The sequence below is a fragment of the Calliphora vicina genome, chromosome 1 (genome assembly GCF_958450345.1).
Source record: "Calliphora vicina chromosome 1, idCalVici1.1, whole genome shotgun sequence".
Lineage (NCBI taxonomy): Eukaryota > Metazoa > Arthropoda > Insecta > Diptera > Calliphoridae > Calliphora > Calliphora vicina.
In genome coordinates, this window is record NC_088780.1 from 162623423 (window position 1) to 162645832 (window position 22410).

A 22410-nucleotide genomic window follows, 5' to 3' on the forward strand; every position below is an offset into this window, starting at 1 on the left:
GTCAAAAATTGTAAGTCTTGAGTTAAAAAATATTTATTTTGATAGATATCCCACTCGCATCCCACTAAGCGACCAAGTAGGTGTTCAAGGAAAATATCTAAACTTTATTTTAAGAAAAAAAAAAAAATAAAAAAAAATAGCGTATTTTAAAAAAAAGTCAAAAAAGTTTTTGATTTCGGAAAAAAAATATTAAAAATTTTTTATTTTTTTTTTTAAATATTTTTTTTCGAAAGATCGAAGAAATAGCTATCTATACTATTTGGAACACATTTTGCTAAGAACAATAGGTAATAAGTTACATGGATAAGAAAAAACCCCTGTTTGACCAAATTGTCAAAATTTTACTCCCTATAACTCAGAGAGTTCTCGACCGATGTTGTTGAAAAATTGTGTCTGAGTTACTATCCAATAGAGCTAACCTTGGTGCAAATTTCATCCCGATCGGAAGACATCGATTTCAAAAGTTGGTTCACTTGACATGAAATCCCCCATATGTATAATGTAAATATACCATAAATATACACATGTCATTTTTAAACACCTTTGATTTGTTCCTATTGTTGTTTTTGGTATTGGTATACAGAATTGCGAAATAAGTCACGAGATAGATAGAGTACTCTTTGATAAATAGTCCACTGAGTTTATCTCTGTTTTGTTTACCTACATATATATTTAACGTGTTTGTTAATCGTATTCTAAATAATTGTTTTATTTTATTATTATATTAAAGTAAACCTTGGGGAGATAGTGTCTATTTTACTCGTCAGAAATTGTAAGTTTGTTCCAATATCGACATGTATTAGGCAGTTTAAAATATTGATCAATGTGGTATTTTCAGATAGCAATATCTTTATTTAAGAAGCCAAACAATATGTACCATGAGTGCTTTAAATGAGACCATCAGCGTAAAAGTGGTGTAACCCACGATTTTTATTGGTTGCTCTTCGGGTATTACATACAATCCTTACATTACCAACTATCAATATAAAAGCTACCTTTTGGTATTTAAAAGCAGATGGAGCTGAAAAAATCGTTATTGCACGGAGCATGATATATCAAATTAAACTTGGTTTCAATTTGCTATATTTACATATGTAATGGTTCAGGAATCTTCTCTGATGAGCTTGGTCTTCTGATATCTCTCAGACTAGCCAATGAATACAGAGTTTTTTATGCGAAAATTATGTCATTTATACAGCTGCAAAGCAAATCCGGGAACTTGATCTAACGGTGAAGGTCATTTAAATTTACTCTAATCAAGGCTTTCACTACGTATGCCTACTTGAGGGCATTCATTTAGAATAACGGCTTGTCAAAATGGATTGATTGATGAATAGAGCTAGAAGTGGATAGTCTTCGGACGAAACTATGACATGGAATGTTTTTTGCATTCCGTTTGTTTTGATACTGAACTGGATCGCTGTATGGACAAATCGTGGCCCGTTAAGACGAGAGTTAAAAGATGAAGCACATTTTTACCCTGATGGCTTCGTTTATCGTCAAAATTGCAGCATAAAGGTTGCAGAGAACCGATATGTGATCAATGATATCAACCGAAATATTTTGGAAAAAATTAAATTTAAAACTACTCTGATTTGATTGCTCCCAATTTATTTTATTGAAGTTTCGAGTATATGTTAACTAGTTACAACCTTGACAGACCTAAAAGAGGACATTCAAGATGAAATTATATATATACCGTCTGTATTATTGAATAAAAATACGCAAAAATACGCCATTACGCATCTGCTCGATCATCGACCTTAATAGTTGGGCAAATTAATTTAGCAAGATTGTCGGAAAACAAATAAATCCTGGAGCCATCATTGGATCATACATTATCGCAAATGGGACTGGATCGGGACATGATCAACAAGACAGTGCCAAATTCCAATAGAGCCCGTGAAACAATTTAATTACAGCATGAGACGTTTCCTCGTTGTGAACTCTCTCGCTTCGGTGGTTAAAATTGGATCCCAGATATTTTGGATTTAGCACTATTGGATTTCATTTAATGGGGTCATTTGAAGCCAATGATTTACGCAATAAGCTTACAACCACCGGTACGTTGTGGAAGGAAATTCAATGCTACGTCTGGTCATGGATCCATGATGTATATTTGTTGATATTTTCAATAAAAATTAGCAATATCGATTCTTAAATGCCTGAGTTATGAGGCTGTGTCAATAAGTCCGCGACTTTTTGAATTTCCCGGCTCTAAACTGAAAGGAAAACACTGCTCCTGTCAAAATTTTAACATGCTGCGTAATTTAGTTTTTTTTATAGCCATTGATAGCAGACTACCTCGTGACTTGAGGAGAAAATTTAAAAAAGTGAATTTCGTCTGCTCATTAAGCTAAACTTGATAAATACTATGGGAAGTCTGCACCATCAATTTCAATGGTAAAAAAGTGGTTGTGGCCGTATCTACATGGTAGATGCCGAAAGTTCTGGATGCCCAGTTGAGGTCTCCATACTGGGCCTGATGGTCTTGAAGCACTAACTAGTCTTGAAGCAGTTATCTTCGACGCTAGCTCGTTCATAAGCTAACCTTTTCAGCACTTTATACCTTGACGGCAAATTTCCCGTATGTTGGAAGGTTGCTAATATAACGCCCAATAGCAATTTATTCTGCACTTTCCAAAGTTATTGAGAGTATGGTTAACTACCATCTTGTTAAATAGAGTCCAACAATATACTCAGCGTATGAAAGTATAGCTTTCGTAGATGACGCTATTATTGCTTTTGGTGTCGGTAATAACTTCTCTTGATTTATATCGAGCTTTCTCAGAGATCGCTCTATGCCAGTTGTTATAGATGGAATCTCATTAAACGAGTTCAAGAACATTCCAGGAGCACCGCAAGGCTCCGCCCATTCTCCTACTCTATTTCTTATTATTCTAAACGACCTTCAAACTTCCAACCCAATCTTTTGATGACAGCAACATTTGTCATTAATATTCATTCAATTAGAGACCAGAATTTCCCGGCAACACTGCTCCTGTCAACAGGCATTTATTAGTTGACTCCTGACAAAATTTTAACATGCTGCGTAATTTAGTTTTTGTTTTATAGCCATTGATGGCAGACCACCTCGTGACTTGCGGAGAAAATGGAAAAAAGTGAATTTCGTCTGCTCATAAAGTGAAGCTTGATAAATACTGTTTGAAGTCTGCACCATCAATTTCAATGGCAAAAAAGTGGTTGTTGCCGTACCTGCATGGTAGATGCCGAAAGTTCTGGACGCCCAGTTGGTCTCCACACCTGAAACAATTGATACTAATCACGATCGGATATTGAAAGTTTGAGAGATTGTGAAAGCCATAGACATCTCCCGGCTCTAAACAGACTACCTCGTGAGTTGAGGTGAAATTGGAAAATAGTGTATTTCGTCTGCTCATTAAGCTAAACTTGATAAATACTATGGGAAGTCTGCACCATCAATTTCAATGGCAAAATAGTGGTTGTGACCTGCACGGTAGATGCCGAATGTTCTGAACGTTCAGTTGAGGTCTCTACACCCGAAACAATTGAAAATAATCACGATATGGTTGGCCGATCGTATATTGAAAGTGTGAGAGATTGTGGAAGCCATAGGCATCTCACAAGATTCAGTGGTTTCAATTTTGAATGAGAACTTGGGTATCAGAAAGCTTTCCACAGGATGGCTGCAGTTTTCATGGCAACAATCCATGAATTAGGCTACGAAATGCTGCCTGTTCCGACCTATTCTCCGGATTTAGCACCGACTGACTATTTCTTGTCTCCAAACCTGAAGAAATGTTTCAGCGGAAAGAAATGAATCACAAAAATACCTATTTAGATGACCTCGACAAATCTTATTTTTTGGAAGAGATAAAAAAAATTGGAGAAACATTGGACAAAGTGTATAGAGCTCAAAGGAGACTATGATGAAAAATTAAATAATTATTTTTTATCCAAAAGCTTTTGTTTGATTAAAAAATTCCGAGACTTTTCGAATCGATCGGGTTTCACCAACCAAAATTTCAATAAAATGCTAAAAACAAAAGCAAATCGTTACGAACTGTAATCTACGAAATTTGTATTTGTATTATTTTTCGAAATTAAGAAATATGTGGAGAAATCTGATGAAATAATCCAACCAGCTTGAAGCAAATAAATCATTGGGGAACCAGATTTATTCAGAATCACTTTTAGATAATGTCACTATAAACTTATAAGTTATATAGTCAATATCATTTAAATTTGATCATGGGAAAAATACTGGTTTAAATTAGTTTTTCTCACAAAACTCATACGACTAGATATTCTCACCATAAACAAATTAATTTTTCTTAAAATATTCTTAACAATTACTCTGATAATTTTTTAAGCAAATGACACCACAACTAAATTAATTATATAAATAAATAAAAAAAATGTTCTCTTTAACTACACAAGAAAATACTCGTTATAAAAATCAAGCTATCAAGTAAACAAATGAAATAATTAAACAAATAAAAATGCTGAGATTGCAGTTATTATACTCATATACATACAATACACAGAGATACTCATTAGTATATAGTACTTAATACAAATGACATAATTCCATTCTTTTATAACATTTTAAATTCACAATCAAACAATATTTAAAAAAAAAATAAAAAAAAAACAATTAACACGTTGAGGAAAACCAAATAAAAATGTCAAACGCAATGAATTCCCCTACAAAAATACAGTAAGCGATAAATAGGAAAAATTTTGATTGATTAAATGTGCGGCACTAGTGTTTTGTGATGGAATTATCGTTATCGCTTAATCAAGTTAGACGATTTAGTGCTTGGAAATTATGTGGGTTAGTGTTAAACATTTCAAACAAATTTATCAGTTCCTCAATTTAAATTTTGAAATAGTGAAAGGGATTTAAAAGAATAACTTCCGCTTTTATACAATTGGAAACATTTAACTTTCATGTAAACATAAATATTTTATTTAAATGCGAGTATATTCTAGGAAAACTATTTAGTTTTAAACAGCCATGATTCATATCTTTTTGAAATGCAAAAAAAACATCACAAAATTGAGATTGCAAAAAGAAACGCATATATTTTTGGTGTGTAATTGAAACTTATTCTGGCATTTTTTAACAGTTTTCAGTTTTATAAAACGTGTAAAATTTAAATTAAATATTTACGATTTAACACCTTTCCTTCTCTGCTAGGAATTGCTTTAACTTTTAAAGCCATAAATTCAAGTCTGATAGAAATAAAAACCAAACTACCTCCGCTCATGACTAATCGCTGCAAATAAACGATCATTGACCGCTAACATTCTCTCTTCTAAAAACAAAACATTTTACTTCTAATTTTAAGACGCAATACTTTACTTACGACCATTAAAAGTCATATAGACGCCAGACATTTGCAAAATAATAATGTTTAATTCAATTCTTTTTAAGATTGTTTCTATTCTGTTTTCATTTAAAGTTTAGTTTTAACAAGAATGAGCAAATCAATATTCAGCACAAATCTTGAGTCATGTTTTAATTTTGAAAAGTGAGAAAATCAATTTCATAACGTAAAAACTTTTTTTTATCTTCTTTGTACGAATTGTATTCATAATGAATGAATAAAACTTTAAAATTGGAGGGAATGAGTTTAATAAAGTTAAATCTTTTGTTATATCCTTTGTGGTACATAGAAGGATTTCATAATATTTTAATTTCGAGGAAAGCGATTCTGAATATTGCGAGTCAATTCGTAAAATGTTAACCCGAGTTGCATCGGCTCTAAAGTAGTGGTCGACACTCATAGCCACCCGAGTCCAAAAAACGATCGTCTATTCAGATATGCACAACTCGTTATAATATTAAACAAGTAAGAGAGCTCTATATATTCGTCTGATTGAAATTCAAAAAAAATTATACTTCAAAATAAAAATTTTAAATATTTTTAGGTAAACAAAATTAATTTTTTTCCAAATTTTTTTTTTAAATTTTTAGAAAAAAAATTTTCGAATTGTTTTTTTAAAATTTGTTTTTTTTTAATTTAATTTTTTTTTTGTTTTTTCAATATTTTTTAATATTTATCGAAAAAAAACTTTTTTTGAAAAAAAATTCGGGTTAAAAATATTTTTTCCGATTTTGACCCATTGTAGGTCCAACTTACTATGGTCTTATATACATCGTTGCAAAGGTCTTTGAAATATCTATCATTAGTAATACAGATATAGCTCAAAAATATTGTCCTGGTTTTTTCCTTATATCTCAGCCATTTGTCGATTTTAAATAGCAACCGAGCCGGAAGAATTCCGGATATATTGATGTATGAATCGTGTATGTAACTTATTTGGGGGCTTCGGAAAGTGGATTTCAACAGACAGACAGACGGACATGGCTTAATCGACTCCGCTATTTATAAGGACCCAGAATATATAGACGATGAGCTATTCAGCACGATAACGACCCCAAGCACTCTTTACATGTTGTTAAATCGTGGTTAGCACAAGAAAGAGTTTCGGTAATGGAATGGCCACCACAATTACCAGATCAAAACCCCATTGAGAACATTTGGGTAATCGTTAATCAAAGAATCGATCGCGAAAATTGCACTAATTCAGATATTATGTTTCAAGGATTGGTAGATGCATGGAACGCTATTCCTGTAAAGTTTATTGCCAATTTGACAGCTTCACTGCTTTGCCGATGTAAGGCCGTCATTGAAAATATAAAATTTGCCACCAAATATAAAGTTTTATAGTCATAAATAGTTTCGAAACATGTGCAACTATGTTTTGGCCAATGAAATATCAACCCTTACGTAGTTTTTTTAATTTTTTTTCTTTTCAATTCAAAAAATTCTGAATTAAATTTCACATTCTTATTTTTAAAACATAAATAAAAAAATATTATAAGCAAATGAATATTTTTGTTTACCTTTGAAACTAATTTAAACAACTTTTGTAAAATTCTGTTGCTAGTTGCATATGTTTTGACCAATTATATTGTGGAAATTAGAAAAGGAATGACAAACTTCTGCCCAAATTGGAGATTATAAAGAGTGATTTTTTAGCAACTTTCTTTTTAGCAGCTCAACTGTTTTCGTGTAACATGTTCAGTTTGGTCTATCATTTAACCATGAATTGACTTACAAACGAACAACGTTGCAGATTATTGAATTGTATTATCAAAATTCATGCTCGGTTAAGAAGGTGCATCGTGCTCTTTTTGTGTTCAACGATGAAGCTGGTAGAATTGATACGTGAACAAGCAAAATTGTCCTATTTGTTGTGAAGAACAGCCAGAAGTAAGAACTGCCAATGCATCCCGAAAAATACACTGTTTGGTGTAGATTATGGGCCGGTGGCATCAAAGACGACAAAGGCGGAACTTTTATTGTGAATGGCGAACGCTACATGTAGACCGACGCGCAAAGCTAGGATCGTCTTAGAATTTTATAAGGACCCGGAATACAGTATATAAATTTGTGGGCCTGGGATGAATATTTCGATGTGTCTCATCTTTTTGATGGTGGGTATAAAAATATCAATCGAAACAAAAAACAACTGGTCGTTCTGGTCTATTTAATTTAAATCGTAAATTTTGGAATTTCATTAAAGCTTCATTAAAATCGTCCCAAAAATATATAACATTTCGCTATCTTTTCATTAGAAATTGACCTGCACGATTTAAAGGTTAATGTTTTCCGATTTTAGTAAAACTTTCAGACCATATTTAAAATTACCAGGACTATAATAAAATGAATAGGTTTTACTTAAAATTTATAACAGTAAGGAAATTGCGCTCATTCGCCAAAATATGGACCAAAAATTAGTTTTTCTTGAAAATCGCAAAATTTTAATCGCTGTTACGGAAAAACTGTAAGAGGTATTGACATAATTCCCTATTTTGATGTCAATAAATCCCAATGTGATGATCAAAAAATTCTGAAATTTGTTTAACAAAATTTTTAAAAATTTGAAAATGAAGATTCGAAACGGCCGATAATAAAATTTTTGTTTGGCCATACCTGCTAATAGGTTAACGGTATCCTACGTAGACAAAAACTCATACACAAGTAAATACGGATATATTTTAACTAAAAATTAGCTTTTATTTTAATTTTTCACCAAATATGTTAATTTTTTTTCCTAAATTTCTTGTTCGAGTGTCCTGAGACACGATAATGGTCTGGCAAATTTTAATAACTTTAACATTTTTTAACCAAATTTTGTCATTTATATTTCATTGCAACGATAATTACGTAGATATTTCGATTCTTTTGCATTTAATTGCAAAAGTATTTATTTAGTAGCAAAATTTTAACAAAAACTGAAAAATTTGCTTTTTTTTCCGAATTTTGGCGTTAATACAGTTTATGGGTCATTTCGACCCAAAGGAGATACAGGGTTAATTTCCAAAAACTTTTTTTTAATGTAATATTGATTAATATAAATAAATCTACATACATATTTCTAGAAAACAATGCAGAAAGTTAACGACTTTCACCTATTTATTCCATATAAATAGTAAAATTTTGCATATATCTGAACTTTGACCTCGATGCGCGTCCAGAAATCGTTGTCCGATTTGGCTCAAATTTTCAGCACTTAACTTTTAGGCCTAGTGTCACAATATTCCACCCGGTACTCTTCAAAATTTTAACAAACATTTTTTCCATACAACTGATTGTCACTCTACCCTACATATAAGAAGATTACAGTTCAAAATAAATTTAGTACAGAAGCTAATCCATTTTATAAAAAAAACAAAGTGCTCATTACTCAATAAAGTTAATTTAGTTTATTTACAATTCATATCAGAATAAAACAATCTCAGTAGATACAAACATAAAGTAATTGTAGATTTGAATAATACTTGTATTTAAACCCACTATTAAATATTCAGCCAACACTGTTCAGATTTCATTGAAAAACATATTTTATAATTAAAAAAAAACCTGAAACAGAAGTTTTCAAATACATTACGGGTTTGCTGTGCTTATAAAATAATGTAACAATATGGATTTCCCCTTTTAATTAAATTTCAGTATGTATTGCAGTTCAATTGAAATTATTCAAAGTACAATATATAAAGTAGCTATAAGATACTTTTCAATTAAATATTTTATATAAATTTTAACTTTTTTTTGTTTTACTCACCGGAGCAATAATTTTAAAAAACAGCCAAATCCACGACACGTCGCAACTTCTCCTGTGTATGTAATTGTCATTATATTTCTGTTGTTTTTAAAATACTGGCACTTTTCTTCTTAATTAATTATTTATTTATTTAAATATACTATTGTATATAATGTATTGTATTTTATATATTACTAAGTATATACTATAAATTTATTATATTTATATGTAGCTATGTATGTATGTAGGTATATAACACTTTTAATTTATCACAACTGTATAGACAATAAGTACGAGTATCTTTTCGAACTAATTGTTAAGTCTGTTTGAATTTGAAATTGTATTTGTACAAAAATATCTTTGATCTGGCACTGCGGTCGTCGTCATCATTTGTTTTACTTATGTAACTTAAAGAGGCATTTTCATATTTACTTTTTTTTGTGTAGTTGACTTTTGATTTCAAGCAAAGTTTGAAATTATTCTGAAAATAGAGATAAATATAAAATGAATTATTATTACATAAACAAAGGGAATAAATATATGACTCCACTAAAAATAATTATTTGTTAATACGACCACAATTCAAGATAATTAAAAATTTAATTATTTTGCTAGAGAATTGAGCAAATGAATTGTAAATCAAATAATTGTTAAACAACTTGTTTGATTATAAATTCTGAATGAATTCAAAAGGGAAATAAAACAATAAATGGTTTTTTTATACGAGGGCAAATATTGTAAATCAATTACTTAAGCATTTTTTAATTATCGAATAATGTTTTTATTATTTCAATTATAAATATTTCCTGGGGAACTGCATACAAAACAATATGTATGTGCTTAGTTTAGAAAAACTGCAAAGAAACTTTTTGAAAGCGAATATCATAAATAATGTGCTGATTCAAACTAAATTTAACATTTTTAATTATACCCTACACCACCACTGTTGGGAGGGTATAATGCGTTTGTACTATTGTTTGTAACGCCCACAAATAGTAGTCTAACACCCACCTTAACCCTTTAATGCATATTGTTGCCAATTGTCTACATTCCAGTTCCACTTAATTTTAGACCAAAATAAGCTTGATACTAATTCAGATTCTTCTTCAGAAAAATCAAATGGAGTACGAAAAGTTTTAGCTAAAGAAATTCTGAATCAAACTAAAGCTAACTGTAATATAATAAACAAAAATCAACTAAATATTTGATACTTTATAGAAAAACTAGCTGTCCCGGCAAACATTGTTCTGCCATAGCTCACACAAAGTTTGAAGACTCCCACTATAATAGTACTCCAGATATGCAGCAATAAATTTTAACTTTGTATGGGAGGTACCATGCCCATTGTTCCTATATAGGTCAATTGTAAATCTAAACCATCCAGATACCCACTCAAACACACACAACAAATTTCATCGACATCGGCCCAGCCGTTAAGTAGGAGTTCAGTTACTAACACACGTACAGAAGAATTATATATATAAAGATAAAAGTAAAAATCATGCATTTAAGGGTTAAGAAACACTATAATTGGATCTTCGCTCCGGAACGACCCGAATCTCATTCGGCTTAAGATTGTCAACTCAACAACAGCTATATCAATCGGAGATTTTGTTTTTCTAGAGAATAACTTTCTACGACAGCATAGCTGTCACAACAACAACTTAGAATGACATCGATTAAACTGTGAATGGCGAACGCTACAGGCAAATGATTCGTGATTTTTTTTTATTCCGCCAAAATTTTAGTCATTCCATTGAATTTGTGGTTTTTTACTTTTAAAAAAAGTTCCATTCCTCTAAAAAAAACACCCCTTACAAAAATAAATCACACCTAACTATTTTTTGCGTATCGGTCAATAATTGATCATAGCAATTGATCATAAGCAACACTTCCGAAAGTAACTTTAACGATCATAAATAAATGCTTTAAAAATGTCGATATACAAATAAAGTTCGACTCAAAAAATATGTACACACATACATATTTAGAACGAAATCACGTGACCTAATTTCATGCCGATCGGTCATAATTCCTATACAAGGCCCACTTCCGAAATCACTCATGAAAAATATTATTGAAATTTCATCTGATTTACTCAATTTAGGTCGGGCTTGACCGACTATACTTTCTTACTTTTTGTTTGTCCTAGTTAAGTGACAGGATTTCTGTAAAGTGCTAATAGCTTTTTCTTTTCAGTTTTTAAAATTGTAACTATTATTATTATTTCAACGCCCCATTGATAATTTTATTTTCTTAGAAAAACTATCCCCATAACGAACATTTACCAGACGCTTTATCAATTTCAAGGGGCATAAAATTAATTGATATTATACTATAATTATAAGGATTATTAACCTCTGCCTTGCCCTAAAACATCGTCAACAGGTGGAAAACACACCTACAAAAAAAAAAAACACAAAAGCAAATACTATGTTGATAGAAAATTAACAGACATCAAAATATAAATATTGTTTATCATAAAGTTCTCCTATACGATTAATTTGGCTTATTAGTTCGATAGAATACCACAAGCTTAAACAACATAACTACAAAAGCTGTAAAGTCAATTTTAAGTCCACAAAGTCGACTAGTATTTTAAATATTGTACCATAAAACAAATATCAAACAGAATTGAAGTCGCAACATAAAAAAGATTAAACCCAATAATCATCCCCCGATTTCTTACATTTCTACTACTTTTTAAAAATGTAGTATTTCTACGAGTTTTGTAAAAAAGTAGTATTTTTAATATTACTGTACAGATTTTTAAAAAGTATTAATTCTACAACTTTTTAAAAAAGTAGTATTTTTACTACTTTTTCTAAAAAGTACTATTTCTACTACTTTTTTAAAAAAAATAGTTTTTCTACTACTATTTTTAAAAAGAGTAGTAGAAAAACTACTTTTCTACTAACGTTTTTTAAAATAAATAGTAGTAGAAATACTCCTTTTTTTTTAAAAAGTACTAGAAAAATATTAAAAGAAAAGTATTTCTACTACTATTTTTAAAAAGAGGAGTAGAAATAGTACTTTTTTAAAAAAATAGTAGTAGAAATACTACTTTTTTTAAAAATAGTAGTAAAAATACTACTTTTTTTAAATAGAGTAGCAGAAATACTACTCTTTTAGAAAAATACTACTTTTTTAAAACAAAGTAGTAGAAATACTACTTTTAAAAAAAGTAGTAGAAATACCACTTTTGTAAAAAAGAGTAGTAGAAAAATTACTTTTTTTAAAAAGAGTAGTGGAAATACTACTTTCTAAAATAAAGTAGTAGAAATACTACTTTTTTTTAAAAAAGTAATAGAAATACTACTTTTAAAAAAAGTAGTAGAAATACTACTTTTTTCTACTACTTTTTTTTAAAAAAATACTACCTTTTTTAAAAAAATACTACCTTTTTTTAAAAAAATACTATGTACTTTTTTTAAAAAAATACTATGTACTTTTTTTAAAAAAATACTATGTACTTTTTTTAAAAAAATACTATGTACTTTTTTTAAAAAAATACTATGTACTTTTTTTAAAAAAATACTATGTACTTTTTTTAAAAAAAAGTAGTAGCAAAATACTAATTTTTTAAATAGAGTAGCAGAAATAGTGTAAAAAAAGTAAAAATTAAATAAAAAAAATACTACTTTTTTAAAAAAGAGTAGTAGAAATACTACTTTTTAAAAAAAAGTAGTAGAAATACTACTTTTTAAAATAAAGTAGTAGAAATACTACTATTTTTAAAAAAAGTAGTAGAAATAGTACTTTTAAAAAAAGTAGTAGAAATACCACTTTTTTAAAAAAGAGTAGTAGAAATACTACTATTTTTAAAAATACTACCTTTTTTAAAAAAATACTATGTACTACTTTTTTAAATAGAGTAGCAGAAACAGTGTAAAAAATTAAAAATTAAATAAAAATAAATAAATAAAAAAAAATACTACTTTTTTTAAAAAAAGTAGTAAAAATACTACTTTTTTAAAAAAGAGTAGTAGAAAAACTACTTTTTAAAATAAAGTAGTAGAAATACTACTTTTTTTTAAAAAAGTAGTAGAAATACTACCGTTTTTAAAAAAAGTAGTAGAAATAGTACTTTTTTTAAAAAAAAGTACTATTTCACTATAATTTTTTTAAATAGAGTAGGAGAAAGAAAGACAACTTTTTTAAAAAAATACTACTTTTTTAAAAAAAAAACGTAGTAGAAAAGTAGTTTTTCTACTACTCTTTTTAAAAATAGTAGTAGAAAAACTACTTTTTTAAAAAAAAGTAGTAGAAATATTAATCTTTTTAAAAACAATAGTAGAAAAACTACTTTTTGAAAAAGAGTAGTAGAAAACTACTTTTTTTAAAAATAGTAGTAGAAATACTACTTTTTTTAAAAAAAGTATTAGAAATATGTACTACTTTTTTAAAAAGAGTAGTAGAAATACTACTACTATTTTTAAAGAGTGTAGTAGAAGTACTACTTTTTTTAAAAATAGTAGTAAAAATACAACTTTTTTTAAAAAGAGTAGTAGAAATAATACTTTTTAAAAAAATACTACTTTTTTAAAAAAAGTAGTAGAATTACTACTATTTTTCGAATTTCTACTACTTTTTTTATTAGATACTAGAAATACCCATTTTTTAAAAAATAGTAGTAGAATTACTACTTTTTTAAAAAAAGGAGTATTTCTAGTACTTTTTTGCAAAACTCGTAGAAATACTACATTTTTAATGTTTAAAAAAATGTTTAAAAAATTATTTCTACTACTTTTTAGTAAAAGTTGTATTTTTACTACTTTTTTTAAGTAACAAAATATGTACATACTTATATATGTATGTACATACATATATACCGCAATTTCCTAAGGTAGAGTGCTTACAGTAAAAAATAATTCAACCACCAGTTTTCAATATTATTTTTTTTTATATTTCTTGTTCTCCTTTCTTCAATTATTAAAAGTAATTAAAACGTTTTACAAACTCACGCGAATTGCTTCGCCATAGAACAACAATTACCAGTCTATTTTATTACTGTTTTTAAAAAAAATAATAAATTCGCTAAATCTATAAATCAATTGTCAACAACATCAAATACTTAGAAAAGTCGGAGAAAGTAATGCAGCCAATTGAAAAGGCAATTTATTCCTTAATGCATTAATGTAGGGGAACTACTACTGTAATTAAGCTGACGCTTGTTGTAAATGTTTGAACAAAAATATTGTTTATTATTATTTTATTCGGTTGGTTACAAAATCTTTTATCTCTGCTGCCCTCTCTCCCGACGATGGGCCATATATTAAATGATGGCGTTTGTATTGAATAATTTCAAACATTTTTGAGTATGTACTTGTACAAGTAGTACTTGTAATACTCGTATAGTACTTAATTTCATAATTTCAATATTAAATATTGATAAGGAAATCGTATGTAACAGCATTTATCCTCATGTGGGTATTTGTTTAAGGAATTAAGTACAAAATGTCTGTTGTAAAGTTCAGATATTTAAATAAATGTATTCTATAGGAAGTTCAAACATAAAATAAATCATTACCTCATGCTTTATTCCCAAAGATTTTCGGTAATTCTATAACTGTTTCCTAGCTAATTTTCTTAAAGAAGGGCTGGCATGGTAGTCTGTATGGTGAAAAGATCTTATGCATTTCCAGCTCTGCAGCGCCTGTATATGTAGACATTCATATCTTTACAGACTGTAAATAAATATCCAAACACAAGAGCAAAAATATTGAGGGCAAGAAATAAATAAATATGTATATCGAATGGCTATTTTTTTTATTTATACGTTATAAATAAAATGAAAAAAAATAGTAGTAAAAATCATAAAAAGTACACAAGGTCATTGACACATTTATGACTAATTTCTTTTATTTCAAACATGACGTCACATCTGGCTATTATTCAAACAAATAAATACAAAACAAAAAATCAAAACAAAAATCGTATGCTAATGATTTTATAACATGAAATTATACTTAATTTACACTATTCGAAATGAAAAACCCGAAACAAAAGAACTGGCGAATGAACAAAGAAGTCTGTCTGTTCATACATTGACTTCTGATTAACATACAAGTGTTTTTCGTTGTAAAATACATTTTATCATTCATCTTTCAGTTCACATTGTTTAAATATTTGACGTAATAAAGGCAGCCGCTGTTTTCAGCATGTGTTTAGTTGATGTCACATGACTTTGGTAACAGCAAACAATTAATGGCCTTTACTGTGATATTTTCTTGTAATAAAAAAAAATTGTATTAATTTAATAAATCATTAGCTTAATATACAAACTTGCAAAGTCCACTTCATATGAAAATTGAGTTTTTTAAACAAAACGTTAGAATTTTAGAAAGTTTTTTGTGCCTCCTGTGAAGTTTGTGAAAATGGTAAATGAATACATATAGGCTTTTTAGAGATCTGGCTTATTTTCTTAAACATTTTAACAATGTGAATGTAGCTTTAGTTTTTTTTGGTTAATTTTGTGAAAAGAATTAGTCAAGTGTGGCCAAATGCATTGTAGCATTTAGTGCATCTTGCAACATGTGTCTGAGGTCTGTTGGCTTGAATTTGCTCCTCTAAATGCAAACATAGAAATAAAATAAAAATGAGGCAAAAGTTTTCATTGCGGCATGTTCATAAACTGCATACCTAAGGGAAACATTTTATTAAAATTCTATTCCCAAATTACAGAGTAAAAGTGAACACTATAATTAAACAAATAAATAAATTATCATAGACTAATTTTAAATAGTCAACGTGGTGGCTATATTTAAGAAAAGGCGTCTTAAATAAATTTTAATTAATAAAAACACTTTTGAATTTATTTTATCTCTAGCAAAATATTTCTAATATTCATTGTAAATACATCTTAAAACAAGTAAGAAAGTATGGTCGGTCAAGCCCTATAGTACCCTACACTAAGTAAAACAGCAAAAACATTTTTCTTTTAAAATTTCAATAATTTATATTTTTGAGTAATTTTCGGAAGTGGGCCTTATATGGGGGCTATGACCAATTATGGAGCGATCACCATGAAATTAGGTCGTGTGATTTGTGTCTATATTAAAGCTAAGTATGTTGAATTTTGTGAGTATACCAACATTTTTAAGCGATTTATGCACGTTAAAGTGATTTTCGGAAGCGGGTCTATATGAGAGCTATGACTAATTATGGACCGATCGTAACAAAATTTGGTGACTTGAATTTTGTTTATATAAAACTTATTTGGAGCGGAATTTGTGGAGATACATTTATAAATTAAACATTTATGACCGATAAAGTCCAATTTCGGAAGGACATTTGTATGGGGGCTAGGTGAAATAATGGACCGATTTCAGCCAGTTTCAATAGGCATGGTCCTTGGGCCGAAAAAATAATATGTACCTCCCCACTATGGTGGTGTAGGGTATAATGAGTAGACGCAGAACAAAAAGTACTTTTTCGAATTTTGTTACAAATTGATTTTTTGGTATTTTTAGAATATTTGGGTTGAAATCTTCTAGAAAAAATTAATTTCTCAAAATTTTTAAATTTTCAAAAAAGTACCTTTTGTTCTGAGGCTCCTCAAATATGACAATATGATGCCTGGGAGAACAGGAATAGCCCTGAATATTATTTTTAATTACTAAATACAATTGTGTATACAATATTTGAAATAGTACACAACTTTAAATAAATTCTTACTTCTTATATCGTACATTATTGTTATAGCGTTCAAAAATTTTGGATAATTAAATTAATTAGGAATTTATTAGAGTCAATTTCAAAGTAATAAAATACACATGACATTTGTTAAAAAAAATCACATTTTTTTCGACACACTTCACTGAGTTTTTATTCCCCAAAAAAATAAGATAAATTAAATTAACGTCTATTAAATGAGTAAGGCACGGTGGGATAATTTATCCAATTTTCATAGAAATGTTTGGAATTGCTTGTAATAATTGGTAGACTCTTTGGAAAAAGTATTACTTTTTTTTAAAAACTACAAATTATATATTTTAATAAAAAAAATTACAAAAGTAACTACTGTCGCAATACCTCTTAAGACCATTTAGAGAGAAATCTTCAGACATTAGTCTGCATTGAAGCAAGTCTATTCGATTCCCTTTTAAACTTGCTCGTCTGTTTACACACAGCAAGTCTGTATTCAATTTTGTATGTCAAAACCTAAAGACGCCATAGTGAAAATGAGAAAACAAAAGAGAATTGAAGAGACTTCCCAGTACAAGCAAGTGAGTTTCTTTCTTCTTGCCTCTCTCTCCTATAAACTCGGACTTGCGGCAAGAAAACTTGCCCTATGTAAAAGCAGAACTACTTTCAGAAAACTGATGGCGCAACATGAAAAACTGCCAGGAAATTGGGACCTACATACAATGAAAAACGCAGTACACAACTCTTGAATATGAACCCTAAGGGCATTTCAAGGCTAATAGCGGTGTTAACGGATCACTGGATGATCGGTAAGCATGCAAGTAATCTCGGACTTTCCTTCAGCAGTTACTGCCTGGACAGTGGAAAGGAGGATACGATTTTACACCTCCTCTGTGAATGGCAATTAACCAGAACCTGCATGTAATGAATGATCTATCAGAGATAATAGCGACAGGTTGGATATATTAATCATTAAACTGACATCTGGACTTGATCTAATCATTCACTCATGAGTTGTGTAATCTTATCAAAACGAAATAATAATAAGAATAATGTCATCAATACCTGTGAACATAAATCCGTTATCGTGGTTACCACGAAGGACGAGGACAGGAGCCGGTCTGACAGGATCTTCAGAGAGGAATATATGTTATGGTCGCTTACAAATCTCTTGCCCCAGATGAGACCTATCCAAATCTCCTACAACAGAAATACGATTTTCGGGACTTTTTGTGTCTCTGTGTCTAAGACGAGAGATCAAAATGGTGTTCATACAGAATGGTAGAAAATCTGTTACGACGGTAATTGATAATGCTCTGGGCTCATGCCTCTATTGTGCCTTTATTGAAATCTCTGTATGCCTTCTACAACATTTAGAAGGCGTTGTTAATGAACGTTTCGGTTGCTATTAGCAACTATACGCTAGAGATACTAACATTCAGGGTCATTAGGCTACACTTGTGGAGTAACGGAAACCATATGGATGATCTGAGGATATCCACAAGGTTATCTACAGTCTGCTAGGGCAACTTAACCCTCTAACCCGCAAACTTTAAAAAGCTAAAAAAAAGTCGAATAATTTTTTTAGGGTAATTATGACCCAATAAACTAAGAACAGCCATCAGAAACTAATTTGCAAATTAAGTTTAGGAACCAGATGCAAAAAGGTGAAGAGTGCATCAGAGCATTGTTGCCGGTTTAGGTGTAAAAAACAATAATTATGATACGATTTTATTGAAAAACTAATGAAAAAGAACAATAAAACATATTTTAAATAGATTTAAAAAAAATAAACAAAATTTCACGTGCTAAAGTTATGACATCACAAAACAGCTGACAGAACAAAAACTAAAAGTCAGAATGGATTTTGACCTTCGAGGAAAATGTTAACAAATCTGTAGCTAAAGTCACAGATAATTTTTTTTAAAAAAAATATATATAATCACTTTTTGAGATAATTGGTGTTTTGTATATGCCTTGAGACACTCTTGCGGGTTAGAGGGTTAATGAGTTTGGCGATCTTATTATATCTGTGACCAGGTTTGACTATTTAAAGCTATTGGAAAAGTATGATAAACTTCAAATGGTACGAGGAAGAAGGCTGATAATCAACCCAACAAATACTATCCTTGTTCTAGTTATTTACAATGAAGTCAATGGCCCTTTTGTACTGCTGGAACAGATCAGATATTCCCCGTACAAGACTTATCGCCATATTGGAATATCCATCACTTGGCCATGAGAACATGTCCCGAAATTTTGCTATTCCAGTTTTGCATTGGGGTTGCAAATATTTGAATTAAAAGCCGGCGACTTGATATCAGAAATACCTAATATACAACGAGCCGTTTCAATGGGTAAATATCGTTCTAACTTTCGGGCTGAGATTAACGCCATCTTCATTTGCTGTATAGAATGCTTTGGAACGGGTTAAGTATTATTTTAATGTCGAATAGTTGGCCTTCGCTCATGTTCTTATCGTCGCATGAGATAAAGTCGGGAGTTGTCACTGCATTACTTGAATAAAAACGCCATAACAGGCTAACATTGTGAATTAGGCTGACGAAATTTTGTAATGCCAATGGTTCCGGTCTGATATGATAAGAACTTTTATATAAAAATATTTAGTTATTCTTAAAGATATTTAACAATTTAAAAAGCTTAGTACTAAGAGACACATTTTTAAAAAATGTTTTGCAATACATAAATTTAATCAAACATTTAAATAATTCACCAACCAACCCACTGTAGCCACCCAATAGTCTAGTCACAACAACATCAGCAAACATAACGATAAAGATTTGATGGTTCGATAAAATGTCTTGTTCTTTATTTGTTTTACTCTTTACTATCAAGTCGTAAACAAATAATGTCAACTTTATTTTTGCCGCGATTTCTTTTAGACACAAATTCTTCGTTTACCTTTATAATAATGAACAAAAAATACCTACAAATATATAAATTACCAATAAATAAAAAAGAAAAACTAAGAAAATCAAATTGAATGAACTCTCAAATTCACAGTTTTGTTGTCGTTTTATTTTGCTTTATAAAAAACAATATCGTTTCGTTATAAGATACAACAACAGAAATAAATCAGTTAACACAACAACAAAATTAATACAATTCGCTACAGAGATGGAAAATTGGGTACTATTGTTTTACTATTCAGAATAAGGTATTGATACAATTGAAGATTCCAGCACGGAAGTGATCTCAAATACACCTCTAAGGGTTGTAATCGAGTCGTTATAATTCAATGAAGTACGTGTTTTGCCAGATCTCAGTCCCATAGAAAACCTATGAGAAATTGAAGATCGCAAAAATATACCTGAAATGAAGCTTTATCAGATGCGGTTGAATCAAAATTTTAAATATTTTTAGGTAACAAATTTTAATTTTTTTCCAGTTGTTTTTTTAATTTTTTGGAAAATTTTTTTTTCGATTGTTATTAAATTTTTAAATTTTTTTTTTTTAAATTTTAAATTTTTTTTTTTTAAATTTAAATTTTTTTTTTTTAAATTTTAAATTTTTTATTTGTTTTCTCAATTTTTTTTTTGTGAAAAAAAAAATCTTGTTAAAAATTTTTTTCCGATTTTGACCCATTGAATGTCCATCTTACTATGGTCTTATATACGTCGTTGCAAATGTCTTTGAAATATCTATCAATAGATATCCATATTGTCTATATTAAAGTCTTAGTAATCCAGATATAGGTCAAAAATAGGTCAAAAATCGAGGTTGTCGTGGTTTTTTCCTCATATCTCAGCCATTTGTGGACCGATTTTGCTGATTTTAAATAGCAAAATTCTCGAAAGCATGTCTGACAGAATTATTGATGATTTGGATCCCGAAGATATCTGGGGTCTTCAGAAAATTGATTTCAACAGACAGACGGACGGACAGACAGACAAACAGACGGACGTGGCTTAATCGACTCCGCTATCTATAAGGATCCAGAATATATATACTTTATAGGGTCGGAAATGAAAAATGTAGAAATTACAAACGGAATGACAATCTTATATTGAAGGGTAAAAAACAAGGGATATCCAACAAAAGCCTGAGTCACTGAAAGAGCCAGATGACTGCTGTCAATGATGTAATAATAAATACTTTTAATTAATTATGTTCTTTTTTATTAATATTCATAAGTATAGAAAAAAACAATTGGCATTCACTGAATTTCTTGAAATTTCAATTATATTGGCCCTTAAAATATTGACCACGGATTCTGTTTAGGGAATTGACACTTTTCAGCAGTGATTTGTTCGGTTTTGAGAAAATTAAACACCAGAGAATGCTAAATCTCATCCGATATTGATCTACAAAAAATCTGATAAAATTCTTGAATATTTTTTTTTTATTCGCTGATATAAATTAAATAACAATAAAAAATACCTACTTAGAGAAATGCTCTAATATTTAGTACCATTTTTACTAGCTAACTCTCCATTCCTGATAGGTATCGTGCAAAAAGAAAATAATGGGACAAAATAAACAAAAACAAACCTAAACCTATCGAAGGGTAGCGAAAACTACAAAAGAAGGAGAAGCAGAATGAGAACTACAACAAATAATAGAAAAGCACAATAAAAAAAGGAATGGTGCACTGACACTGATACATTTTACATTCCTACAAACTAATGTAATGTACATGTAAATGAATGTATAATGTATTGTAATGTAATGTATGGATGTATGAATTGTTGCTGTTTTAGCCATTAGAATAACGATGTAGACGGCGAACTTATATTATATATAGAAAACAAACCGAAAAACATAGAAACATTAATAGGTATTGGCAGATTTCGAAAGGATTGCAATCTTAAGAAATTTAGACAAAATTAAATAAACGGAACTGTACGGAAACTGTCTAAATACCACAACAGTACTAAATAGCAAAACTGTACTGGAATAGTACTAAAACAGTAGCAAAAATGAACTAAGATATTAACTTACATATTATGTAAGTTAATGGCTCTTTGGTAGGACCTAGAATGATCTACAGGTCATTGATCAAAAGTTGGGACAGGTCAGTTATTCCATGTACAAGGAAATTCGCATACGGAGGATAGCTGAAACTGTCACAGAACTGTTTCAATACTGAAACTGTCTAAGTACTATATCAGTACTGGATTAGTACTAAAACAGTACGAAAATTGTAACCAATATATTGGAAAGGATTCTAACCTTCAAATGGTGCGAAGAAGAAGGCTGACATGAACCTTGTTCCATTTATAAGACGCAGATCTCTGAGATTTATCAAGCCGATTTTGAACGGCTCGAGTATTGAGTTCTCTGAGGAGGATTACACAGTGCAACAATAAAAAATATGACCATATACGGACACCACTACGTGATAAAAGACCAAAAAGATAAAAGTGTTTTAAAGTTTTTTTCGATTTTGATCTTTATGACAAGGATTTTGATCTTTATGACTGTTTGCAAGATATGAGCCTGAGAAATTGATCACTTTTTTTGCCCCCAAATCTTTGGGCGCAAATAAAAAAGGTGCATGACTTTTGGCAAAACTGGTCTTTTATCACGTACTGGTAGCCGTATATGGTTATATTTCCATGACTTTTACACACAGCGTTATTATATTCTAAGCACTATCAGATTATGTAAGTTAACGGCTCTTTGGTAGGACCTAGAATG

At 29.8% G+C, this 22410-nt stretch overlaps 1 protein-coding gene across 4 annotated transcripts in view; it reads right to left on the minus strand.

Annotated features, from left to right (window-relative positions):
- Best1 (Bestrophin 1) overlaps positions 1–22410 on the minus strand; it is a 50305-nt gene that overhangs the window by 22453 nt on the left and 5442 nt on the right. For all 4 annotated transcript variants that reach the window (XM_065516467.1, XM_065516464.1, XM_065516468.1 and 1 more), the window contains exon 2: positions 9124–9583. In XM_065516467.1, the coding sequence (XP_065372539.1) occupies positions 9124–9194 (71 nt within the window). In that variant the 5' untranslated portion in view covers positions 9195–9583. The remainder of the gene's footprint in view (positions 1–9123; positions 9584–22410) is intronic.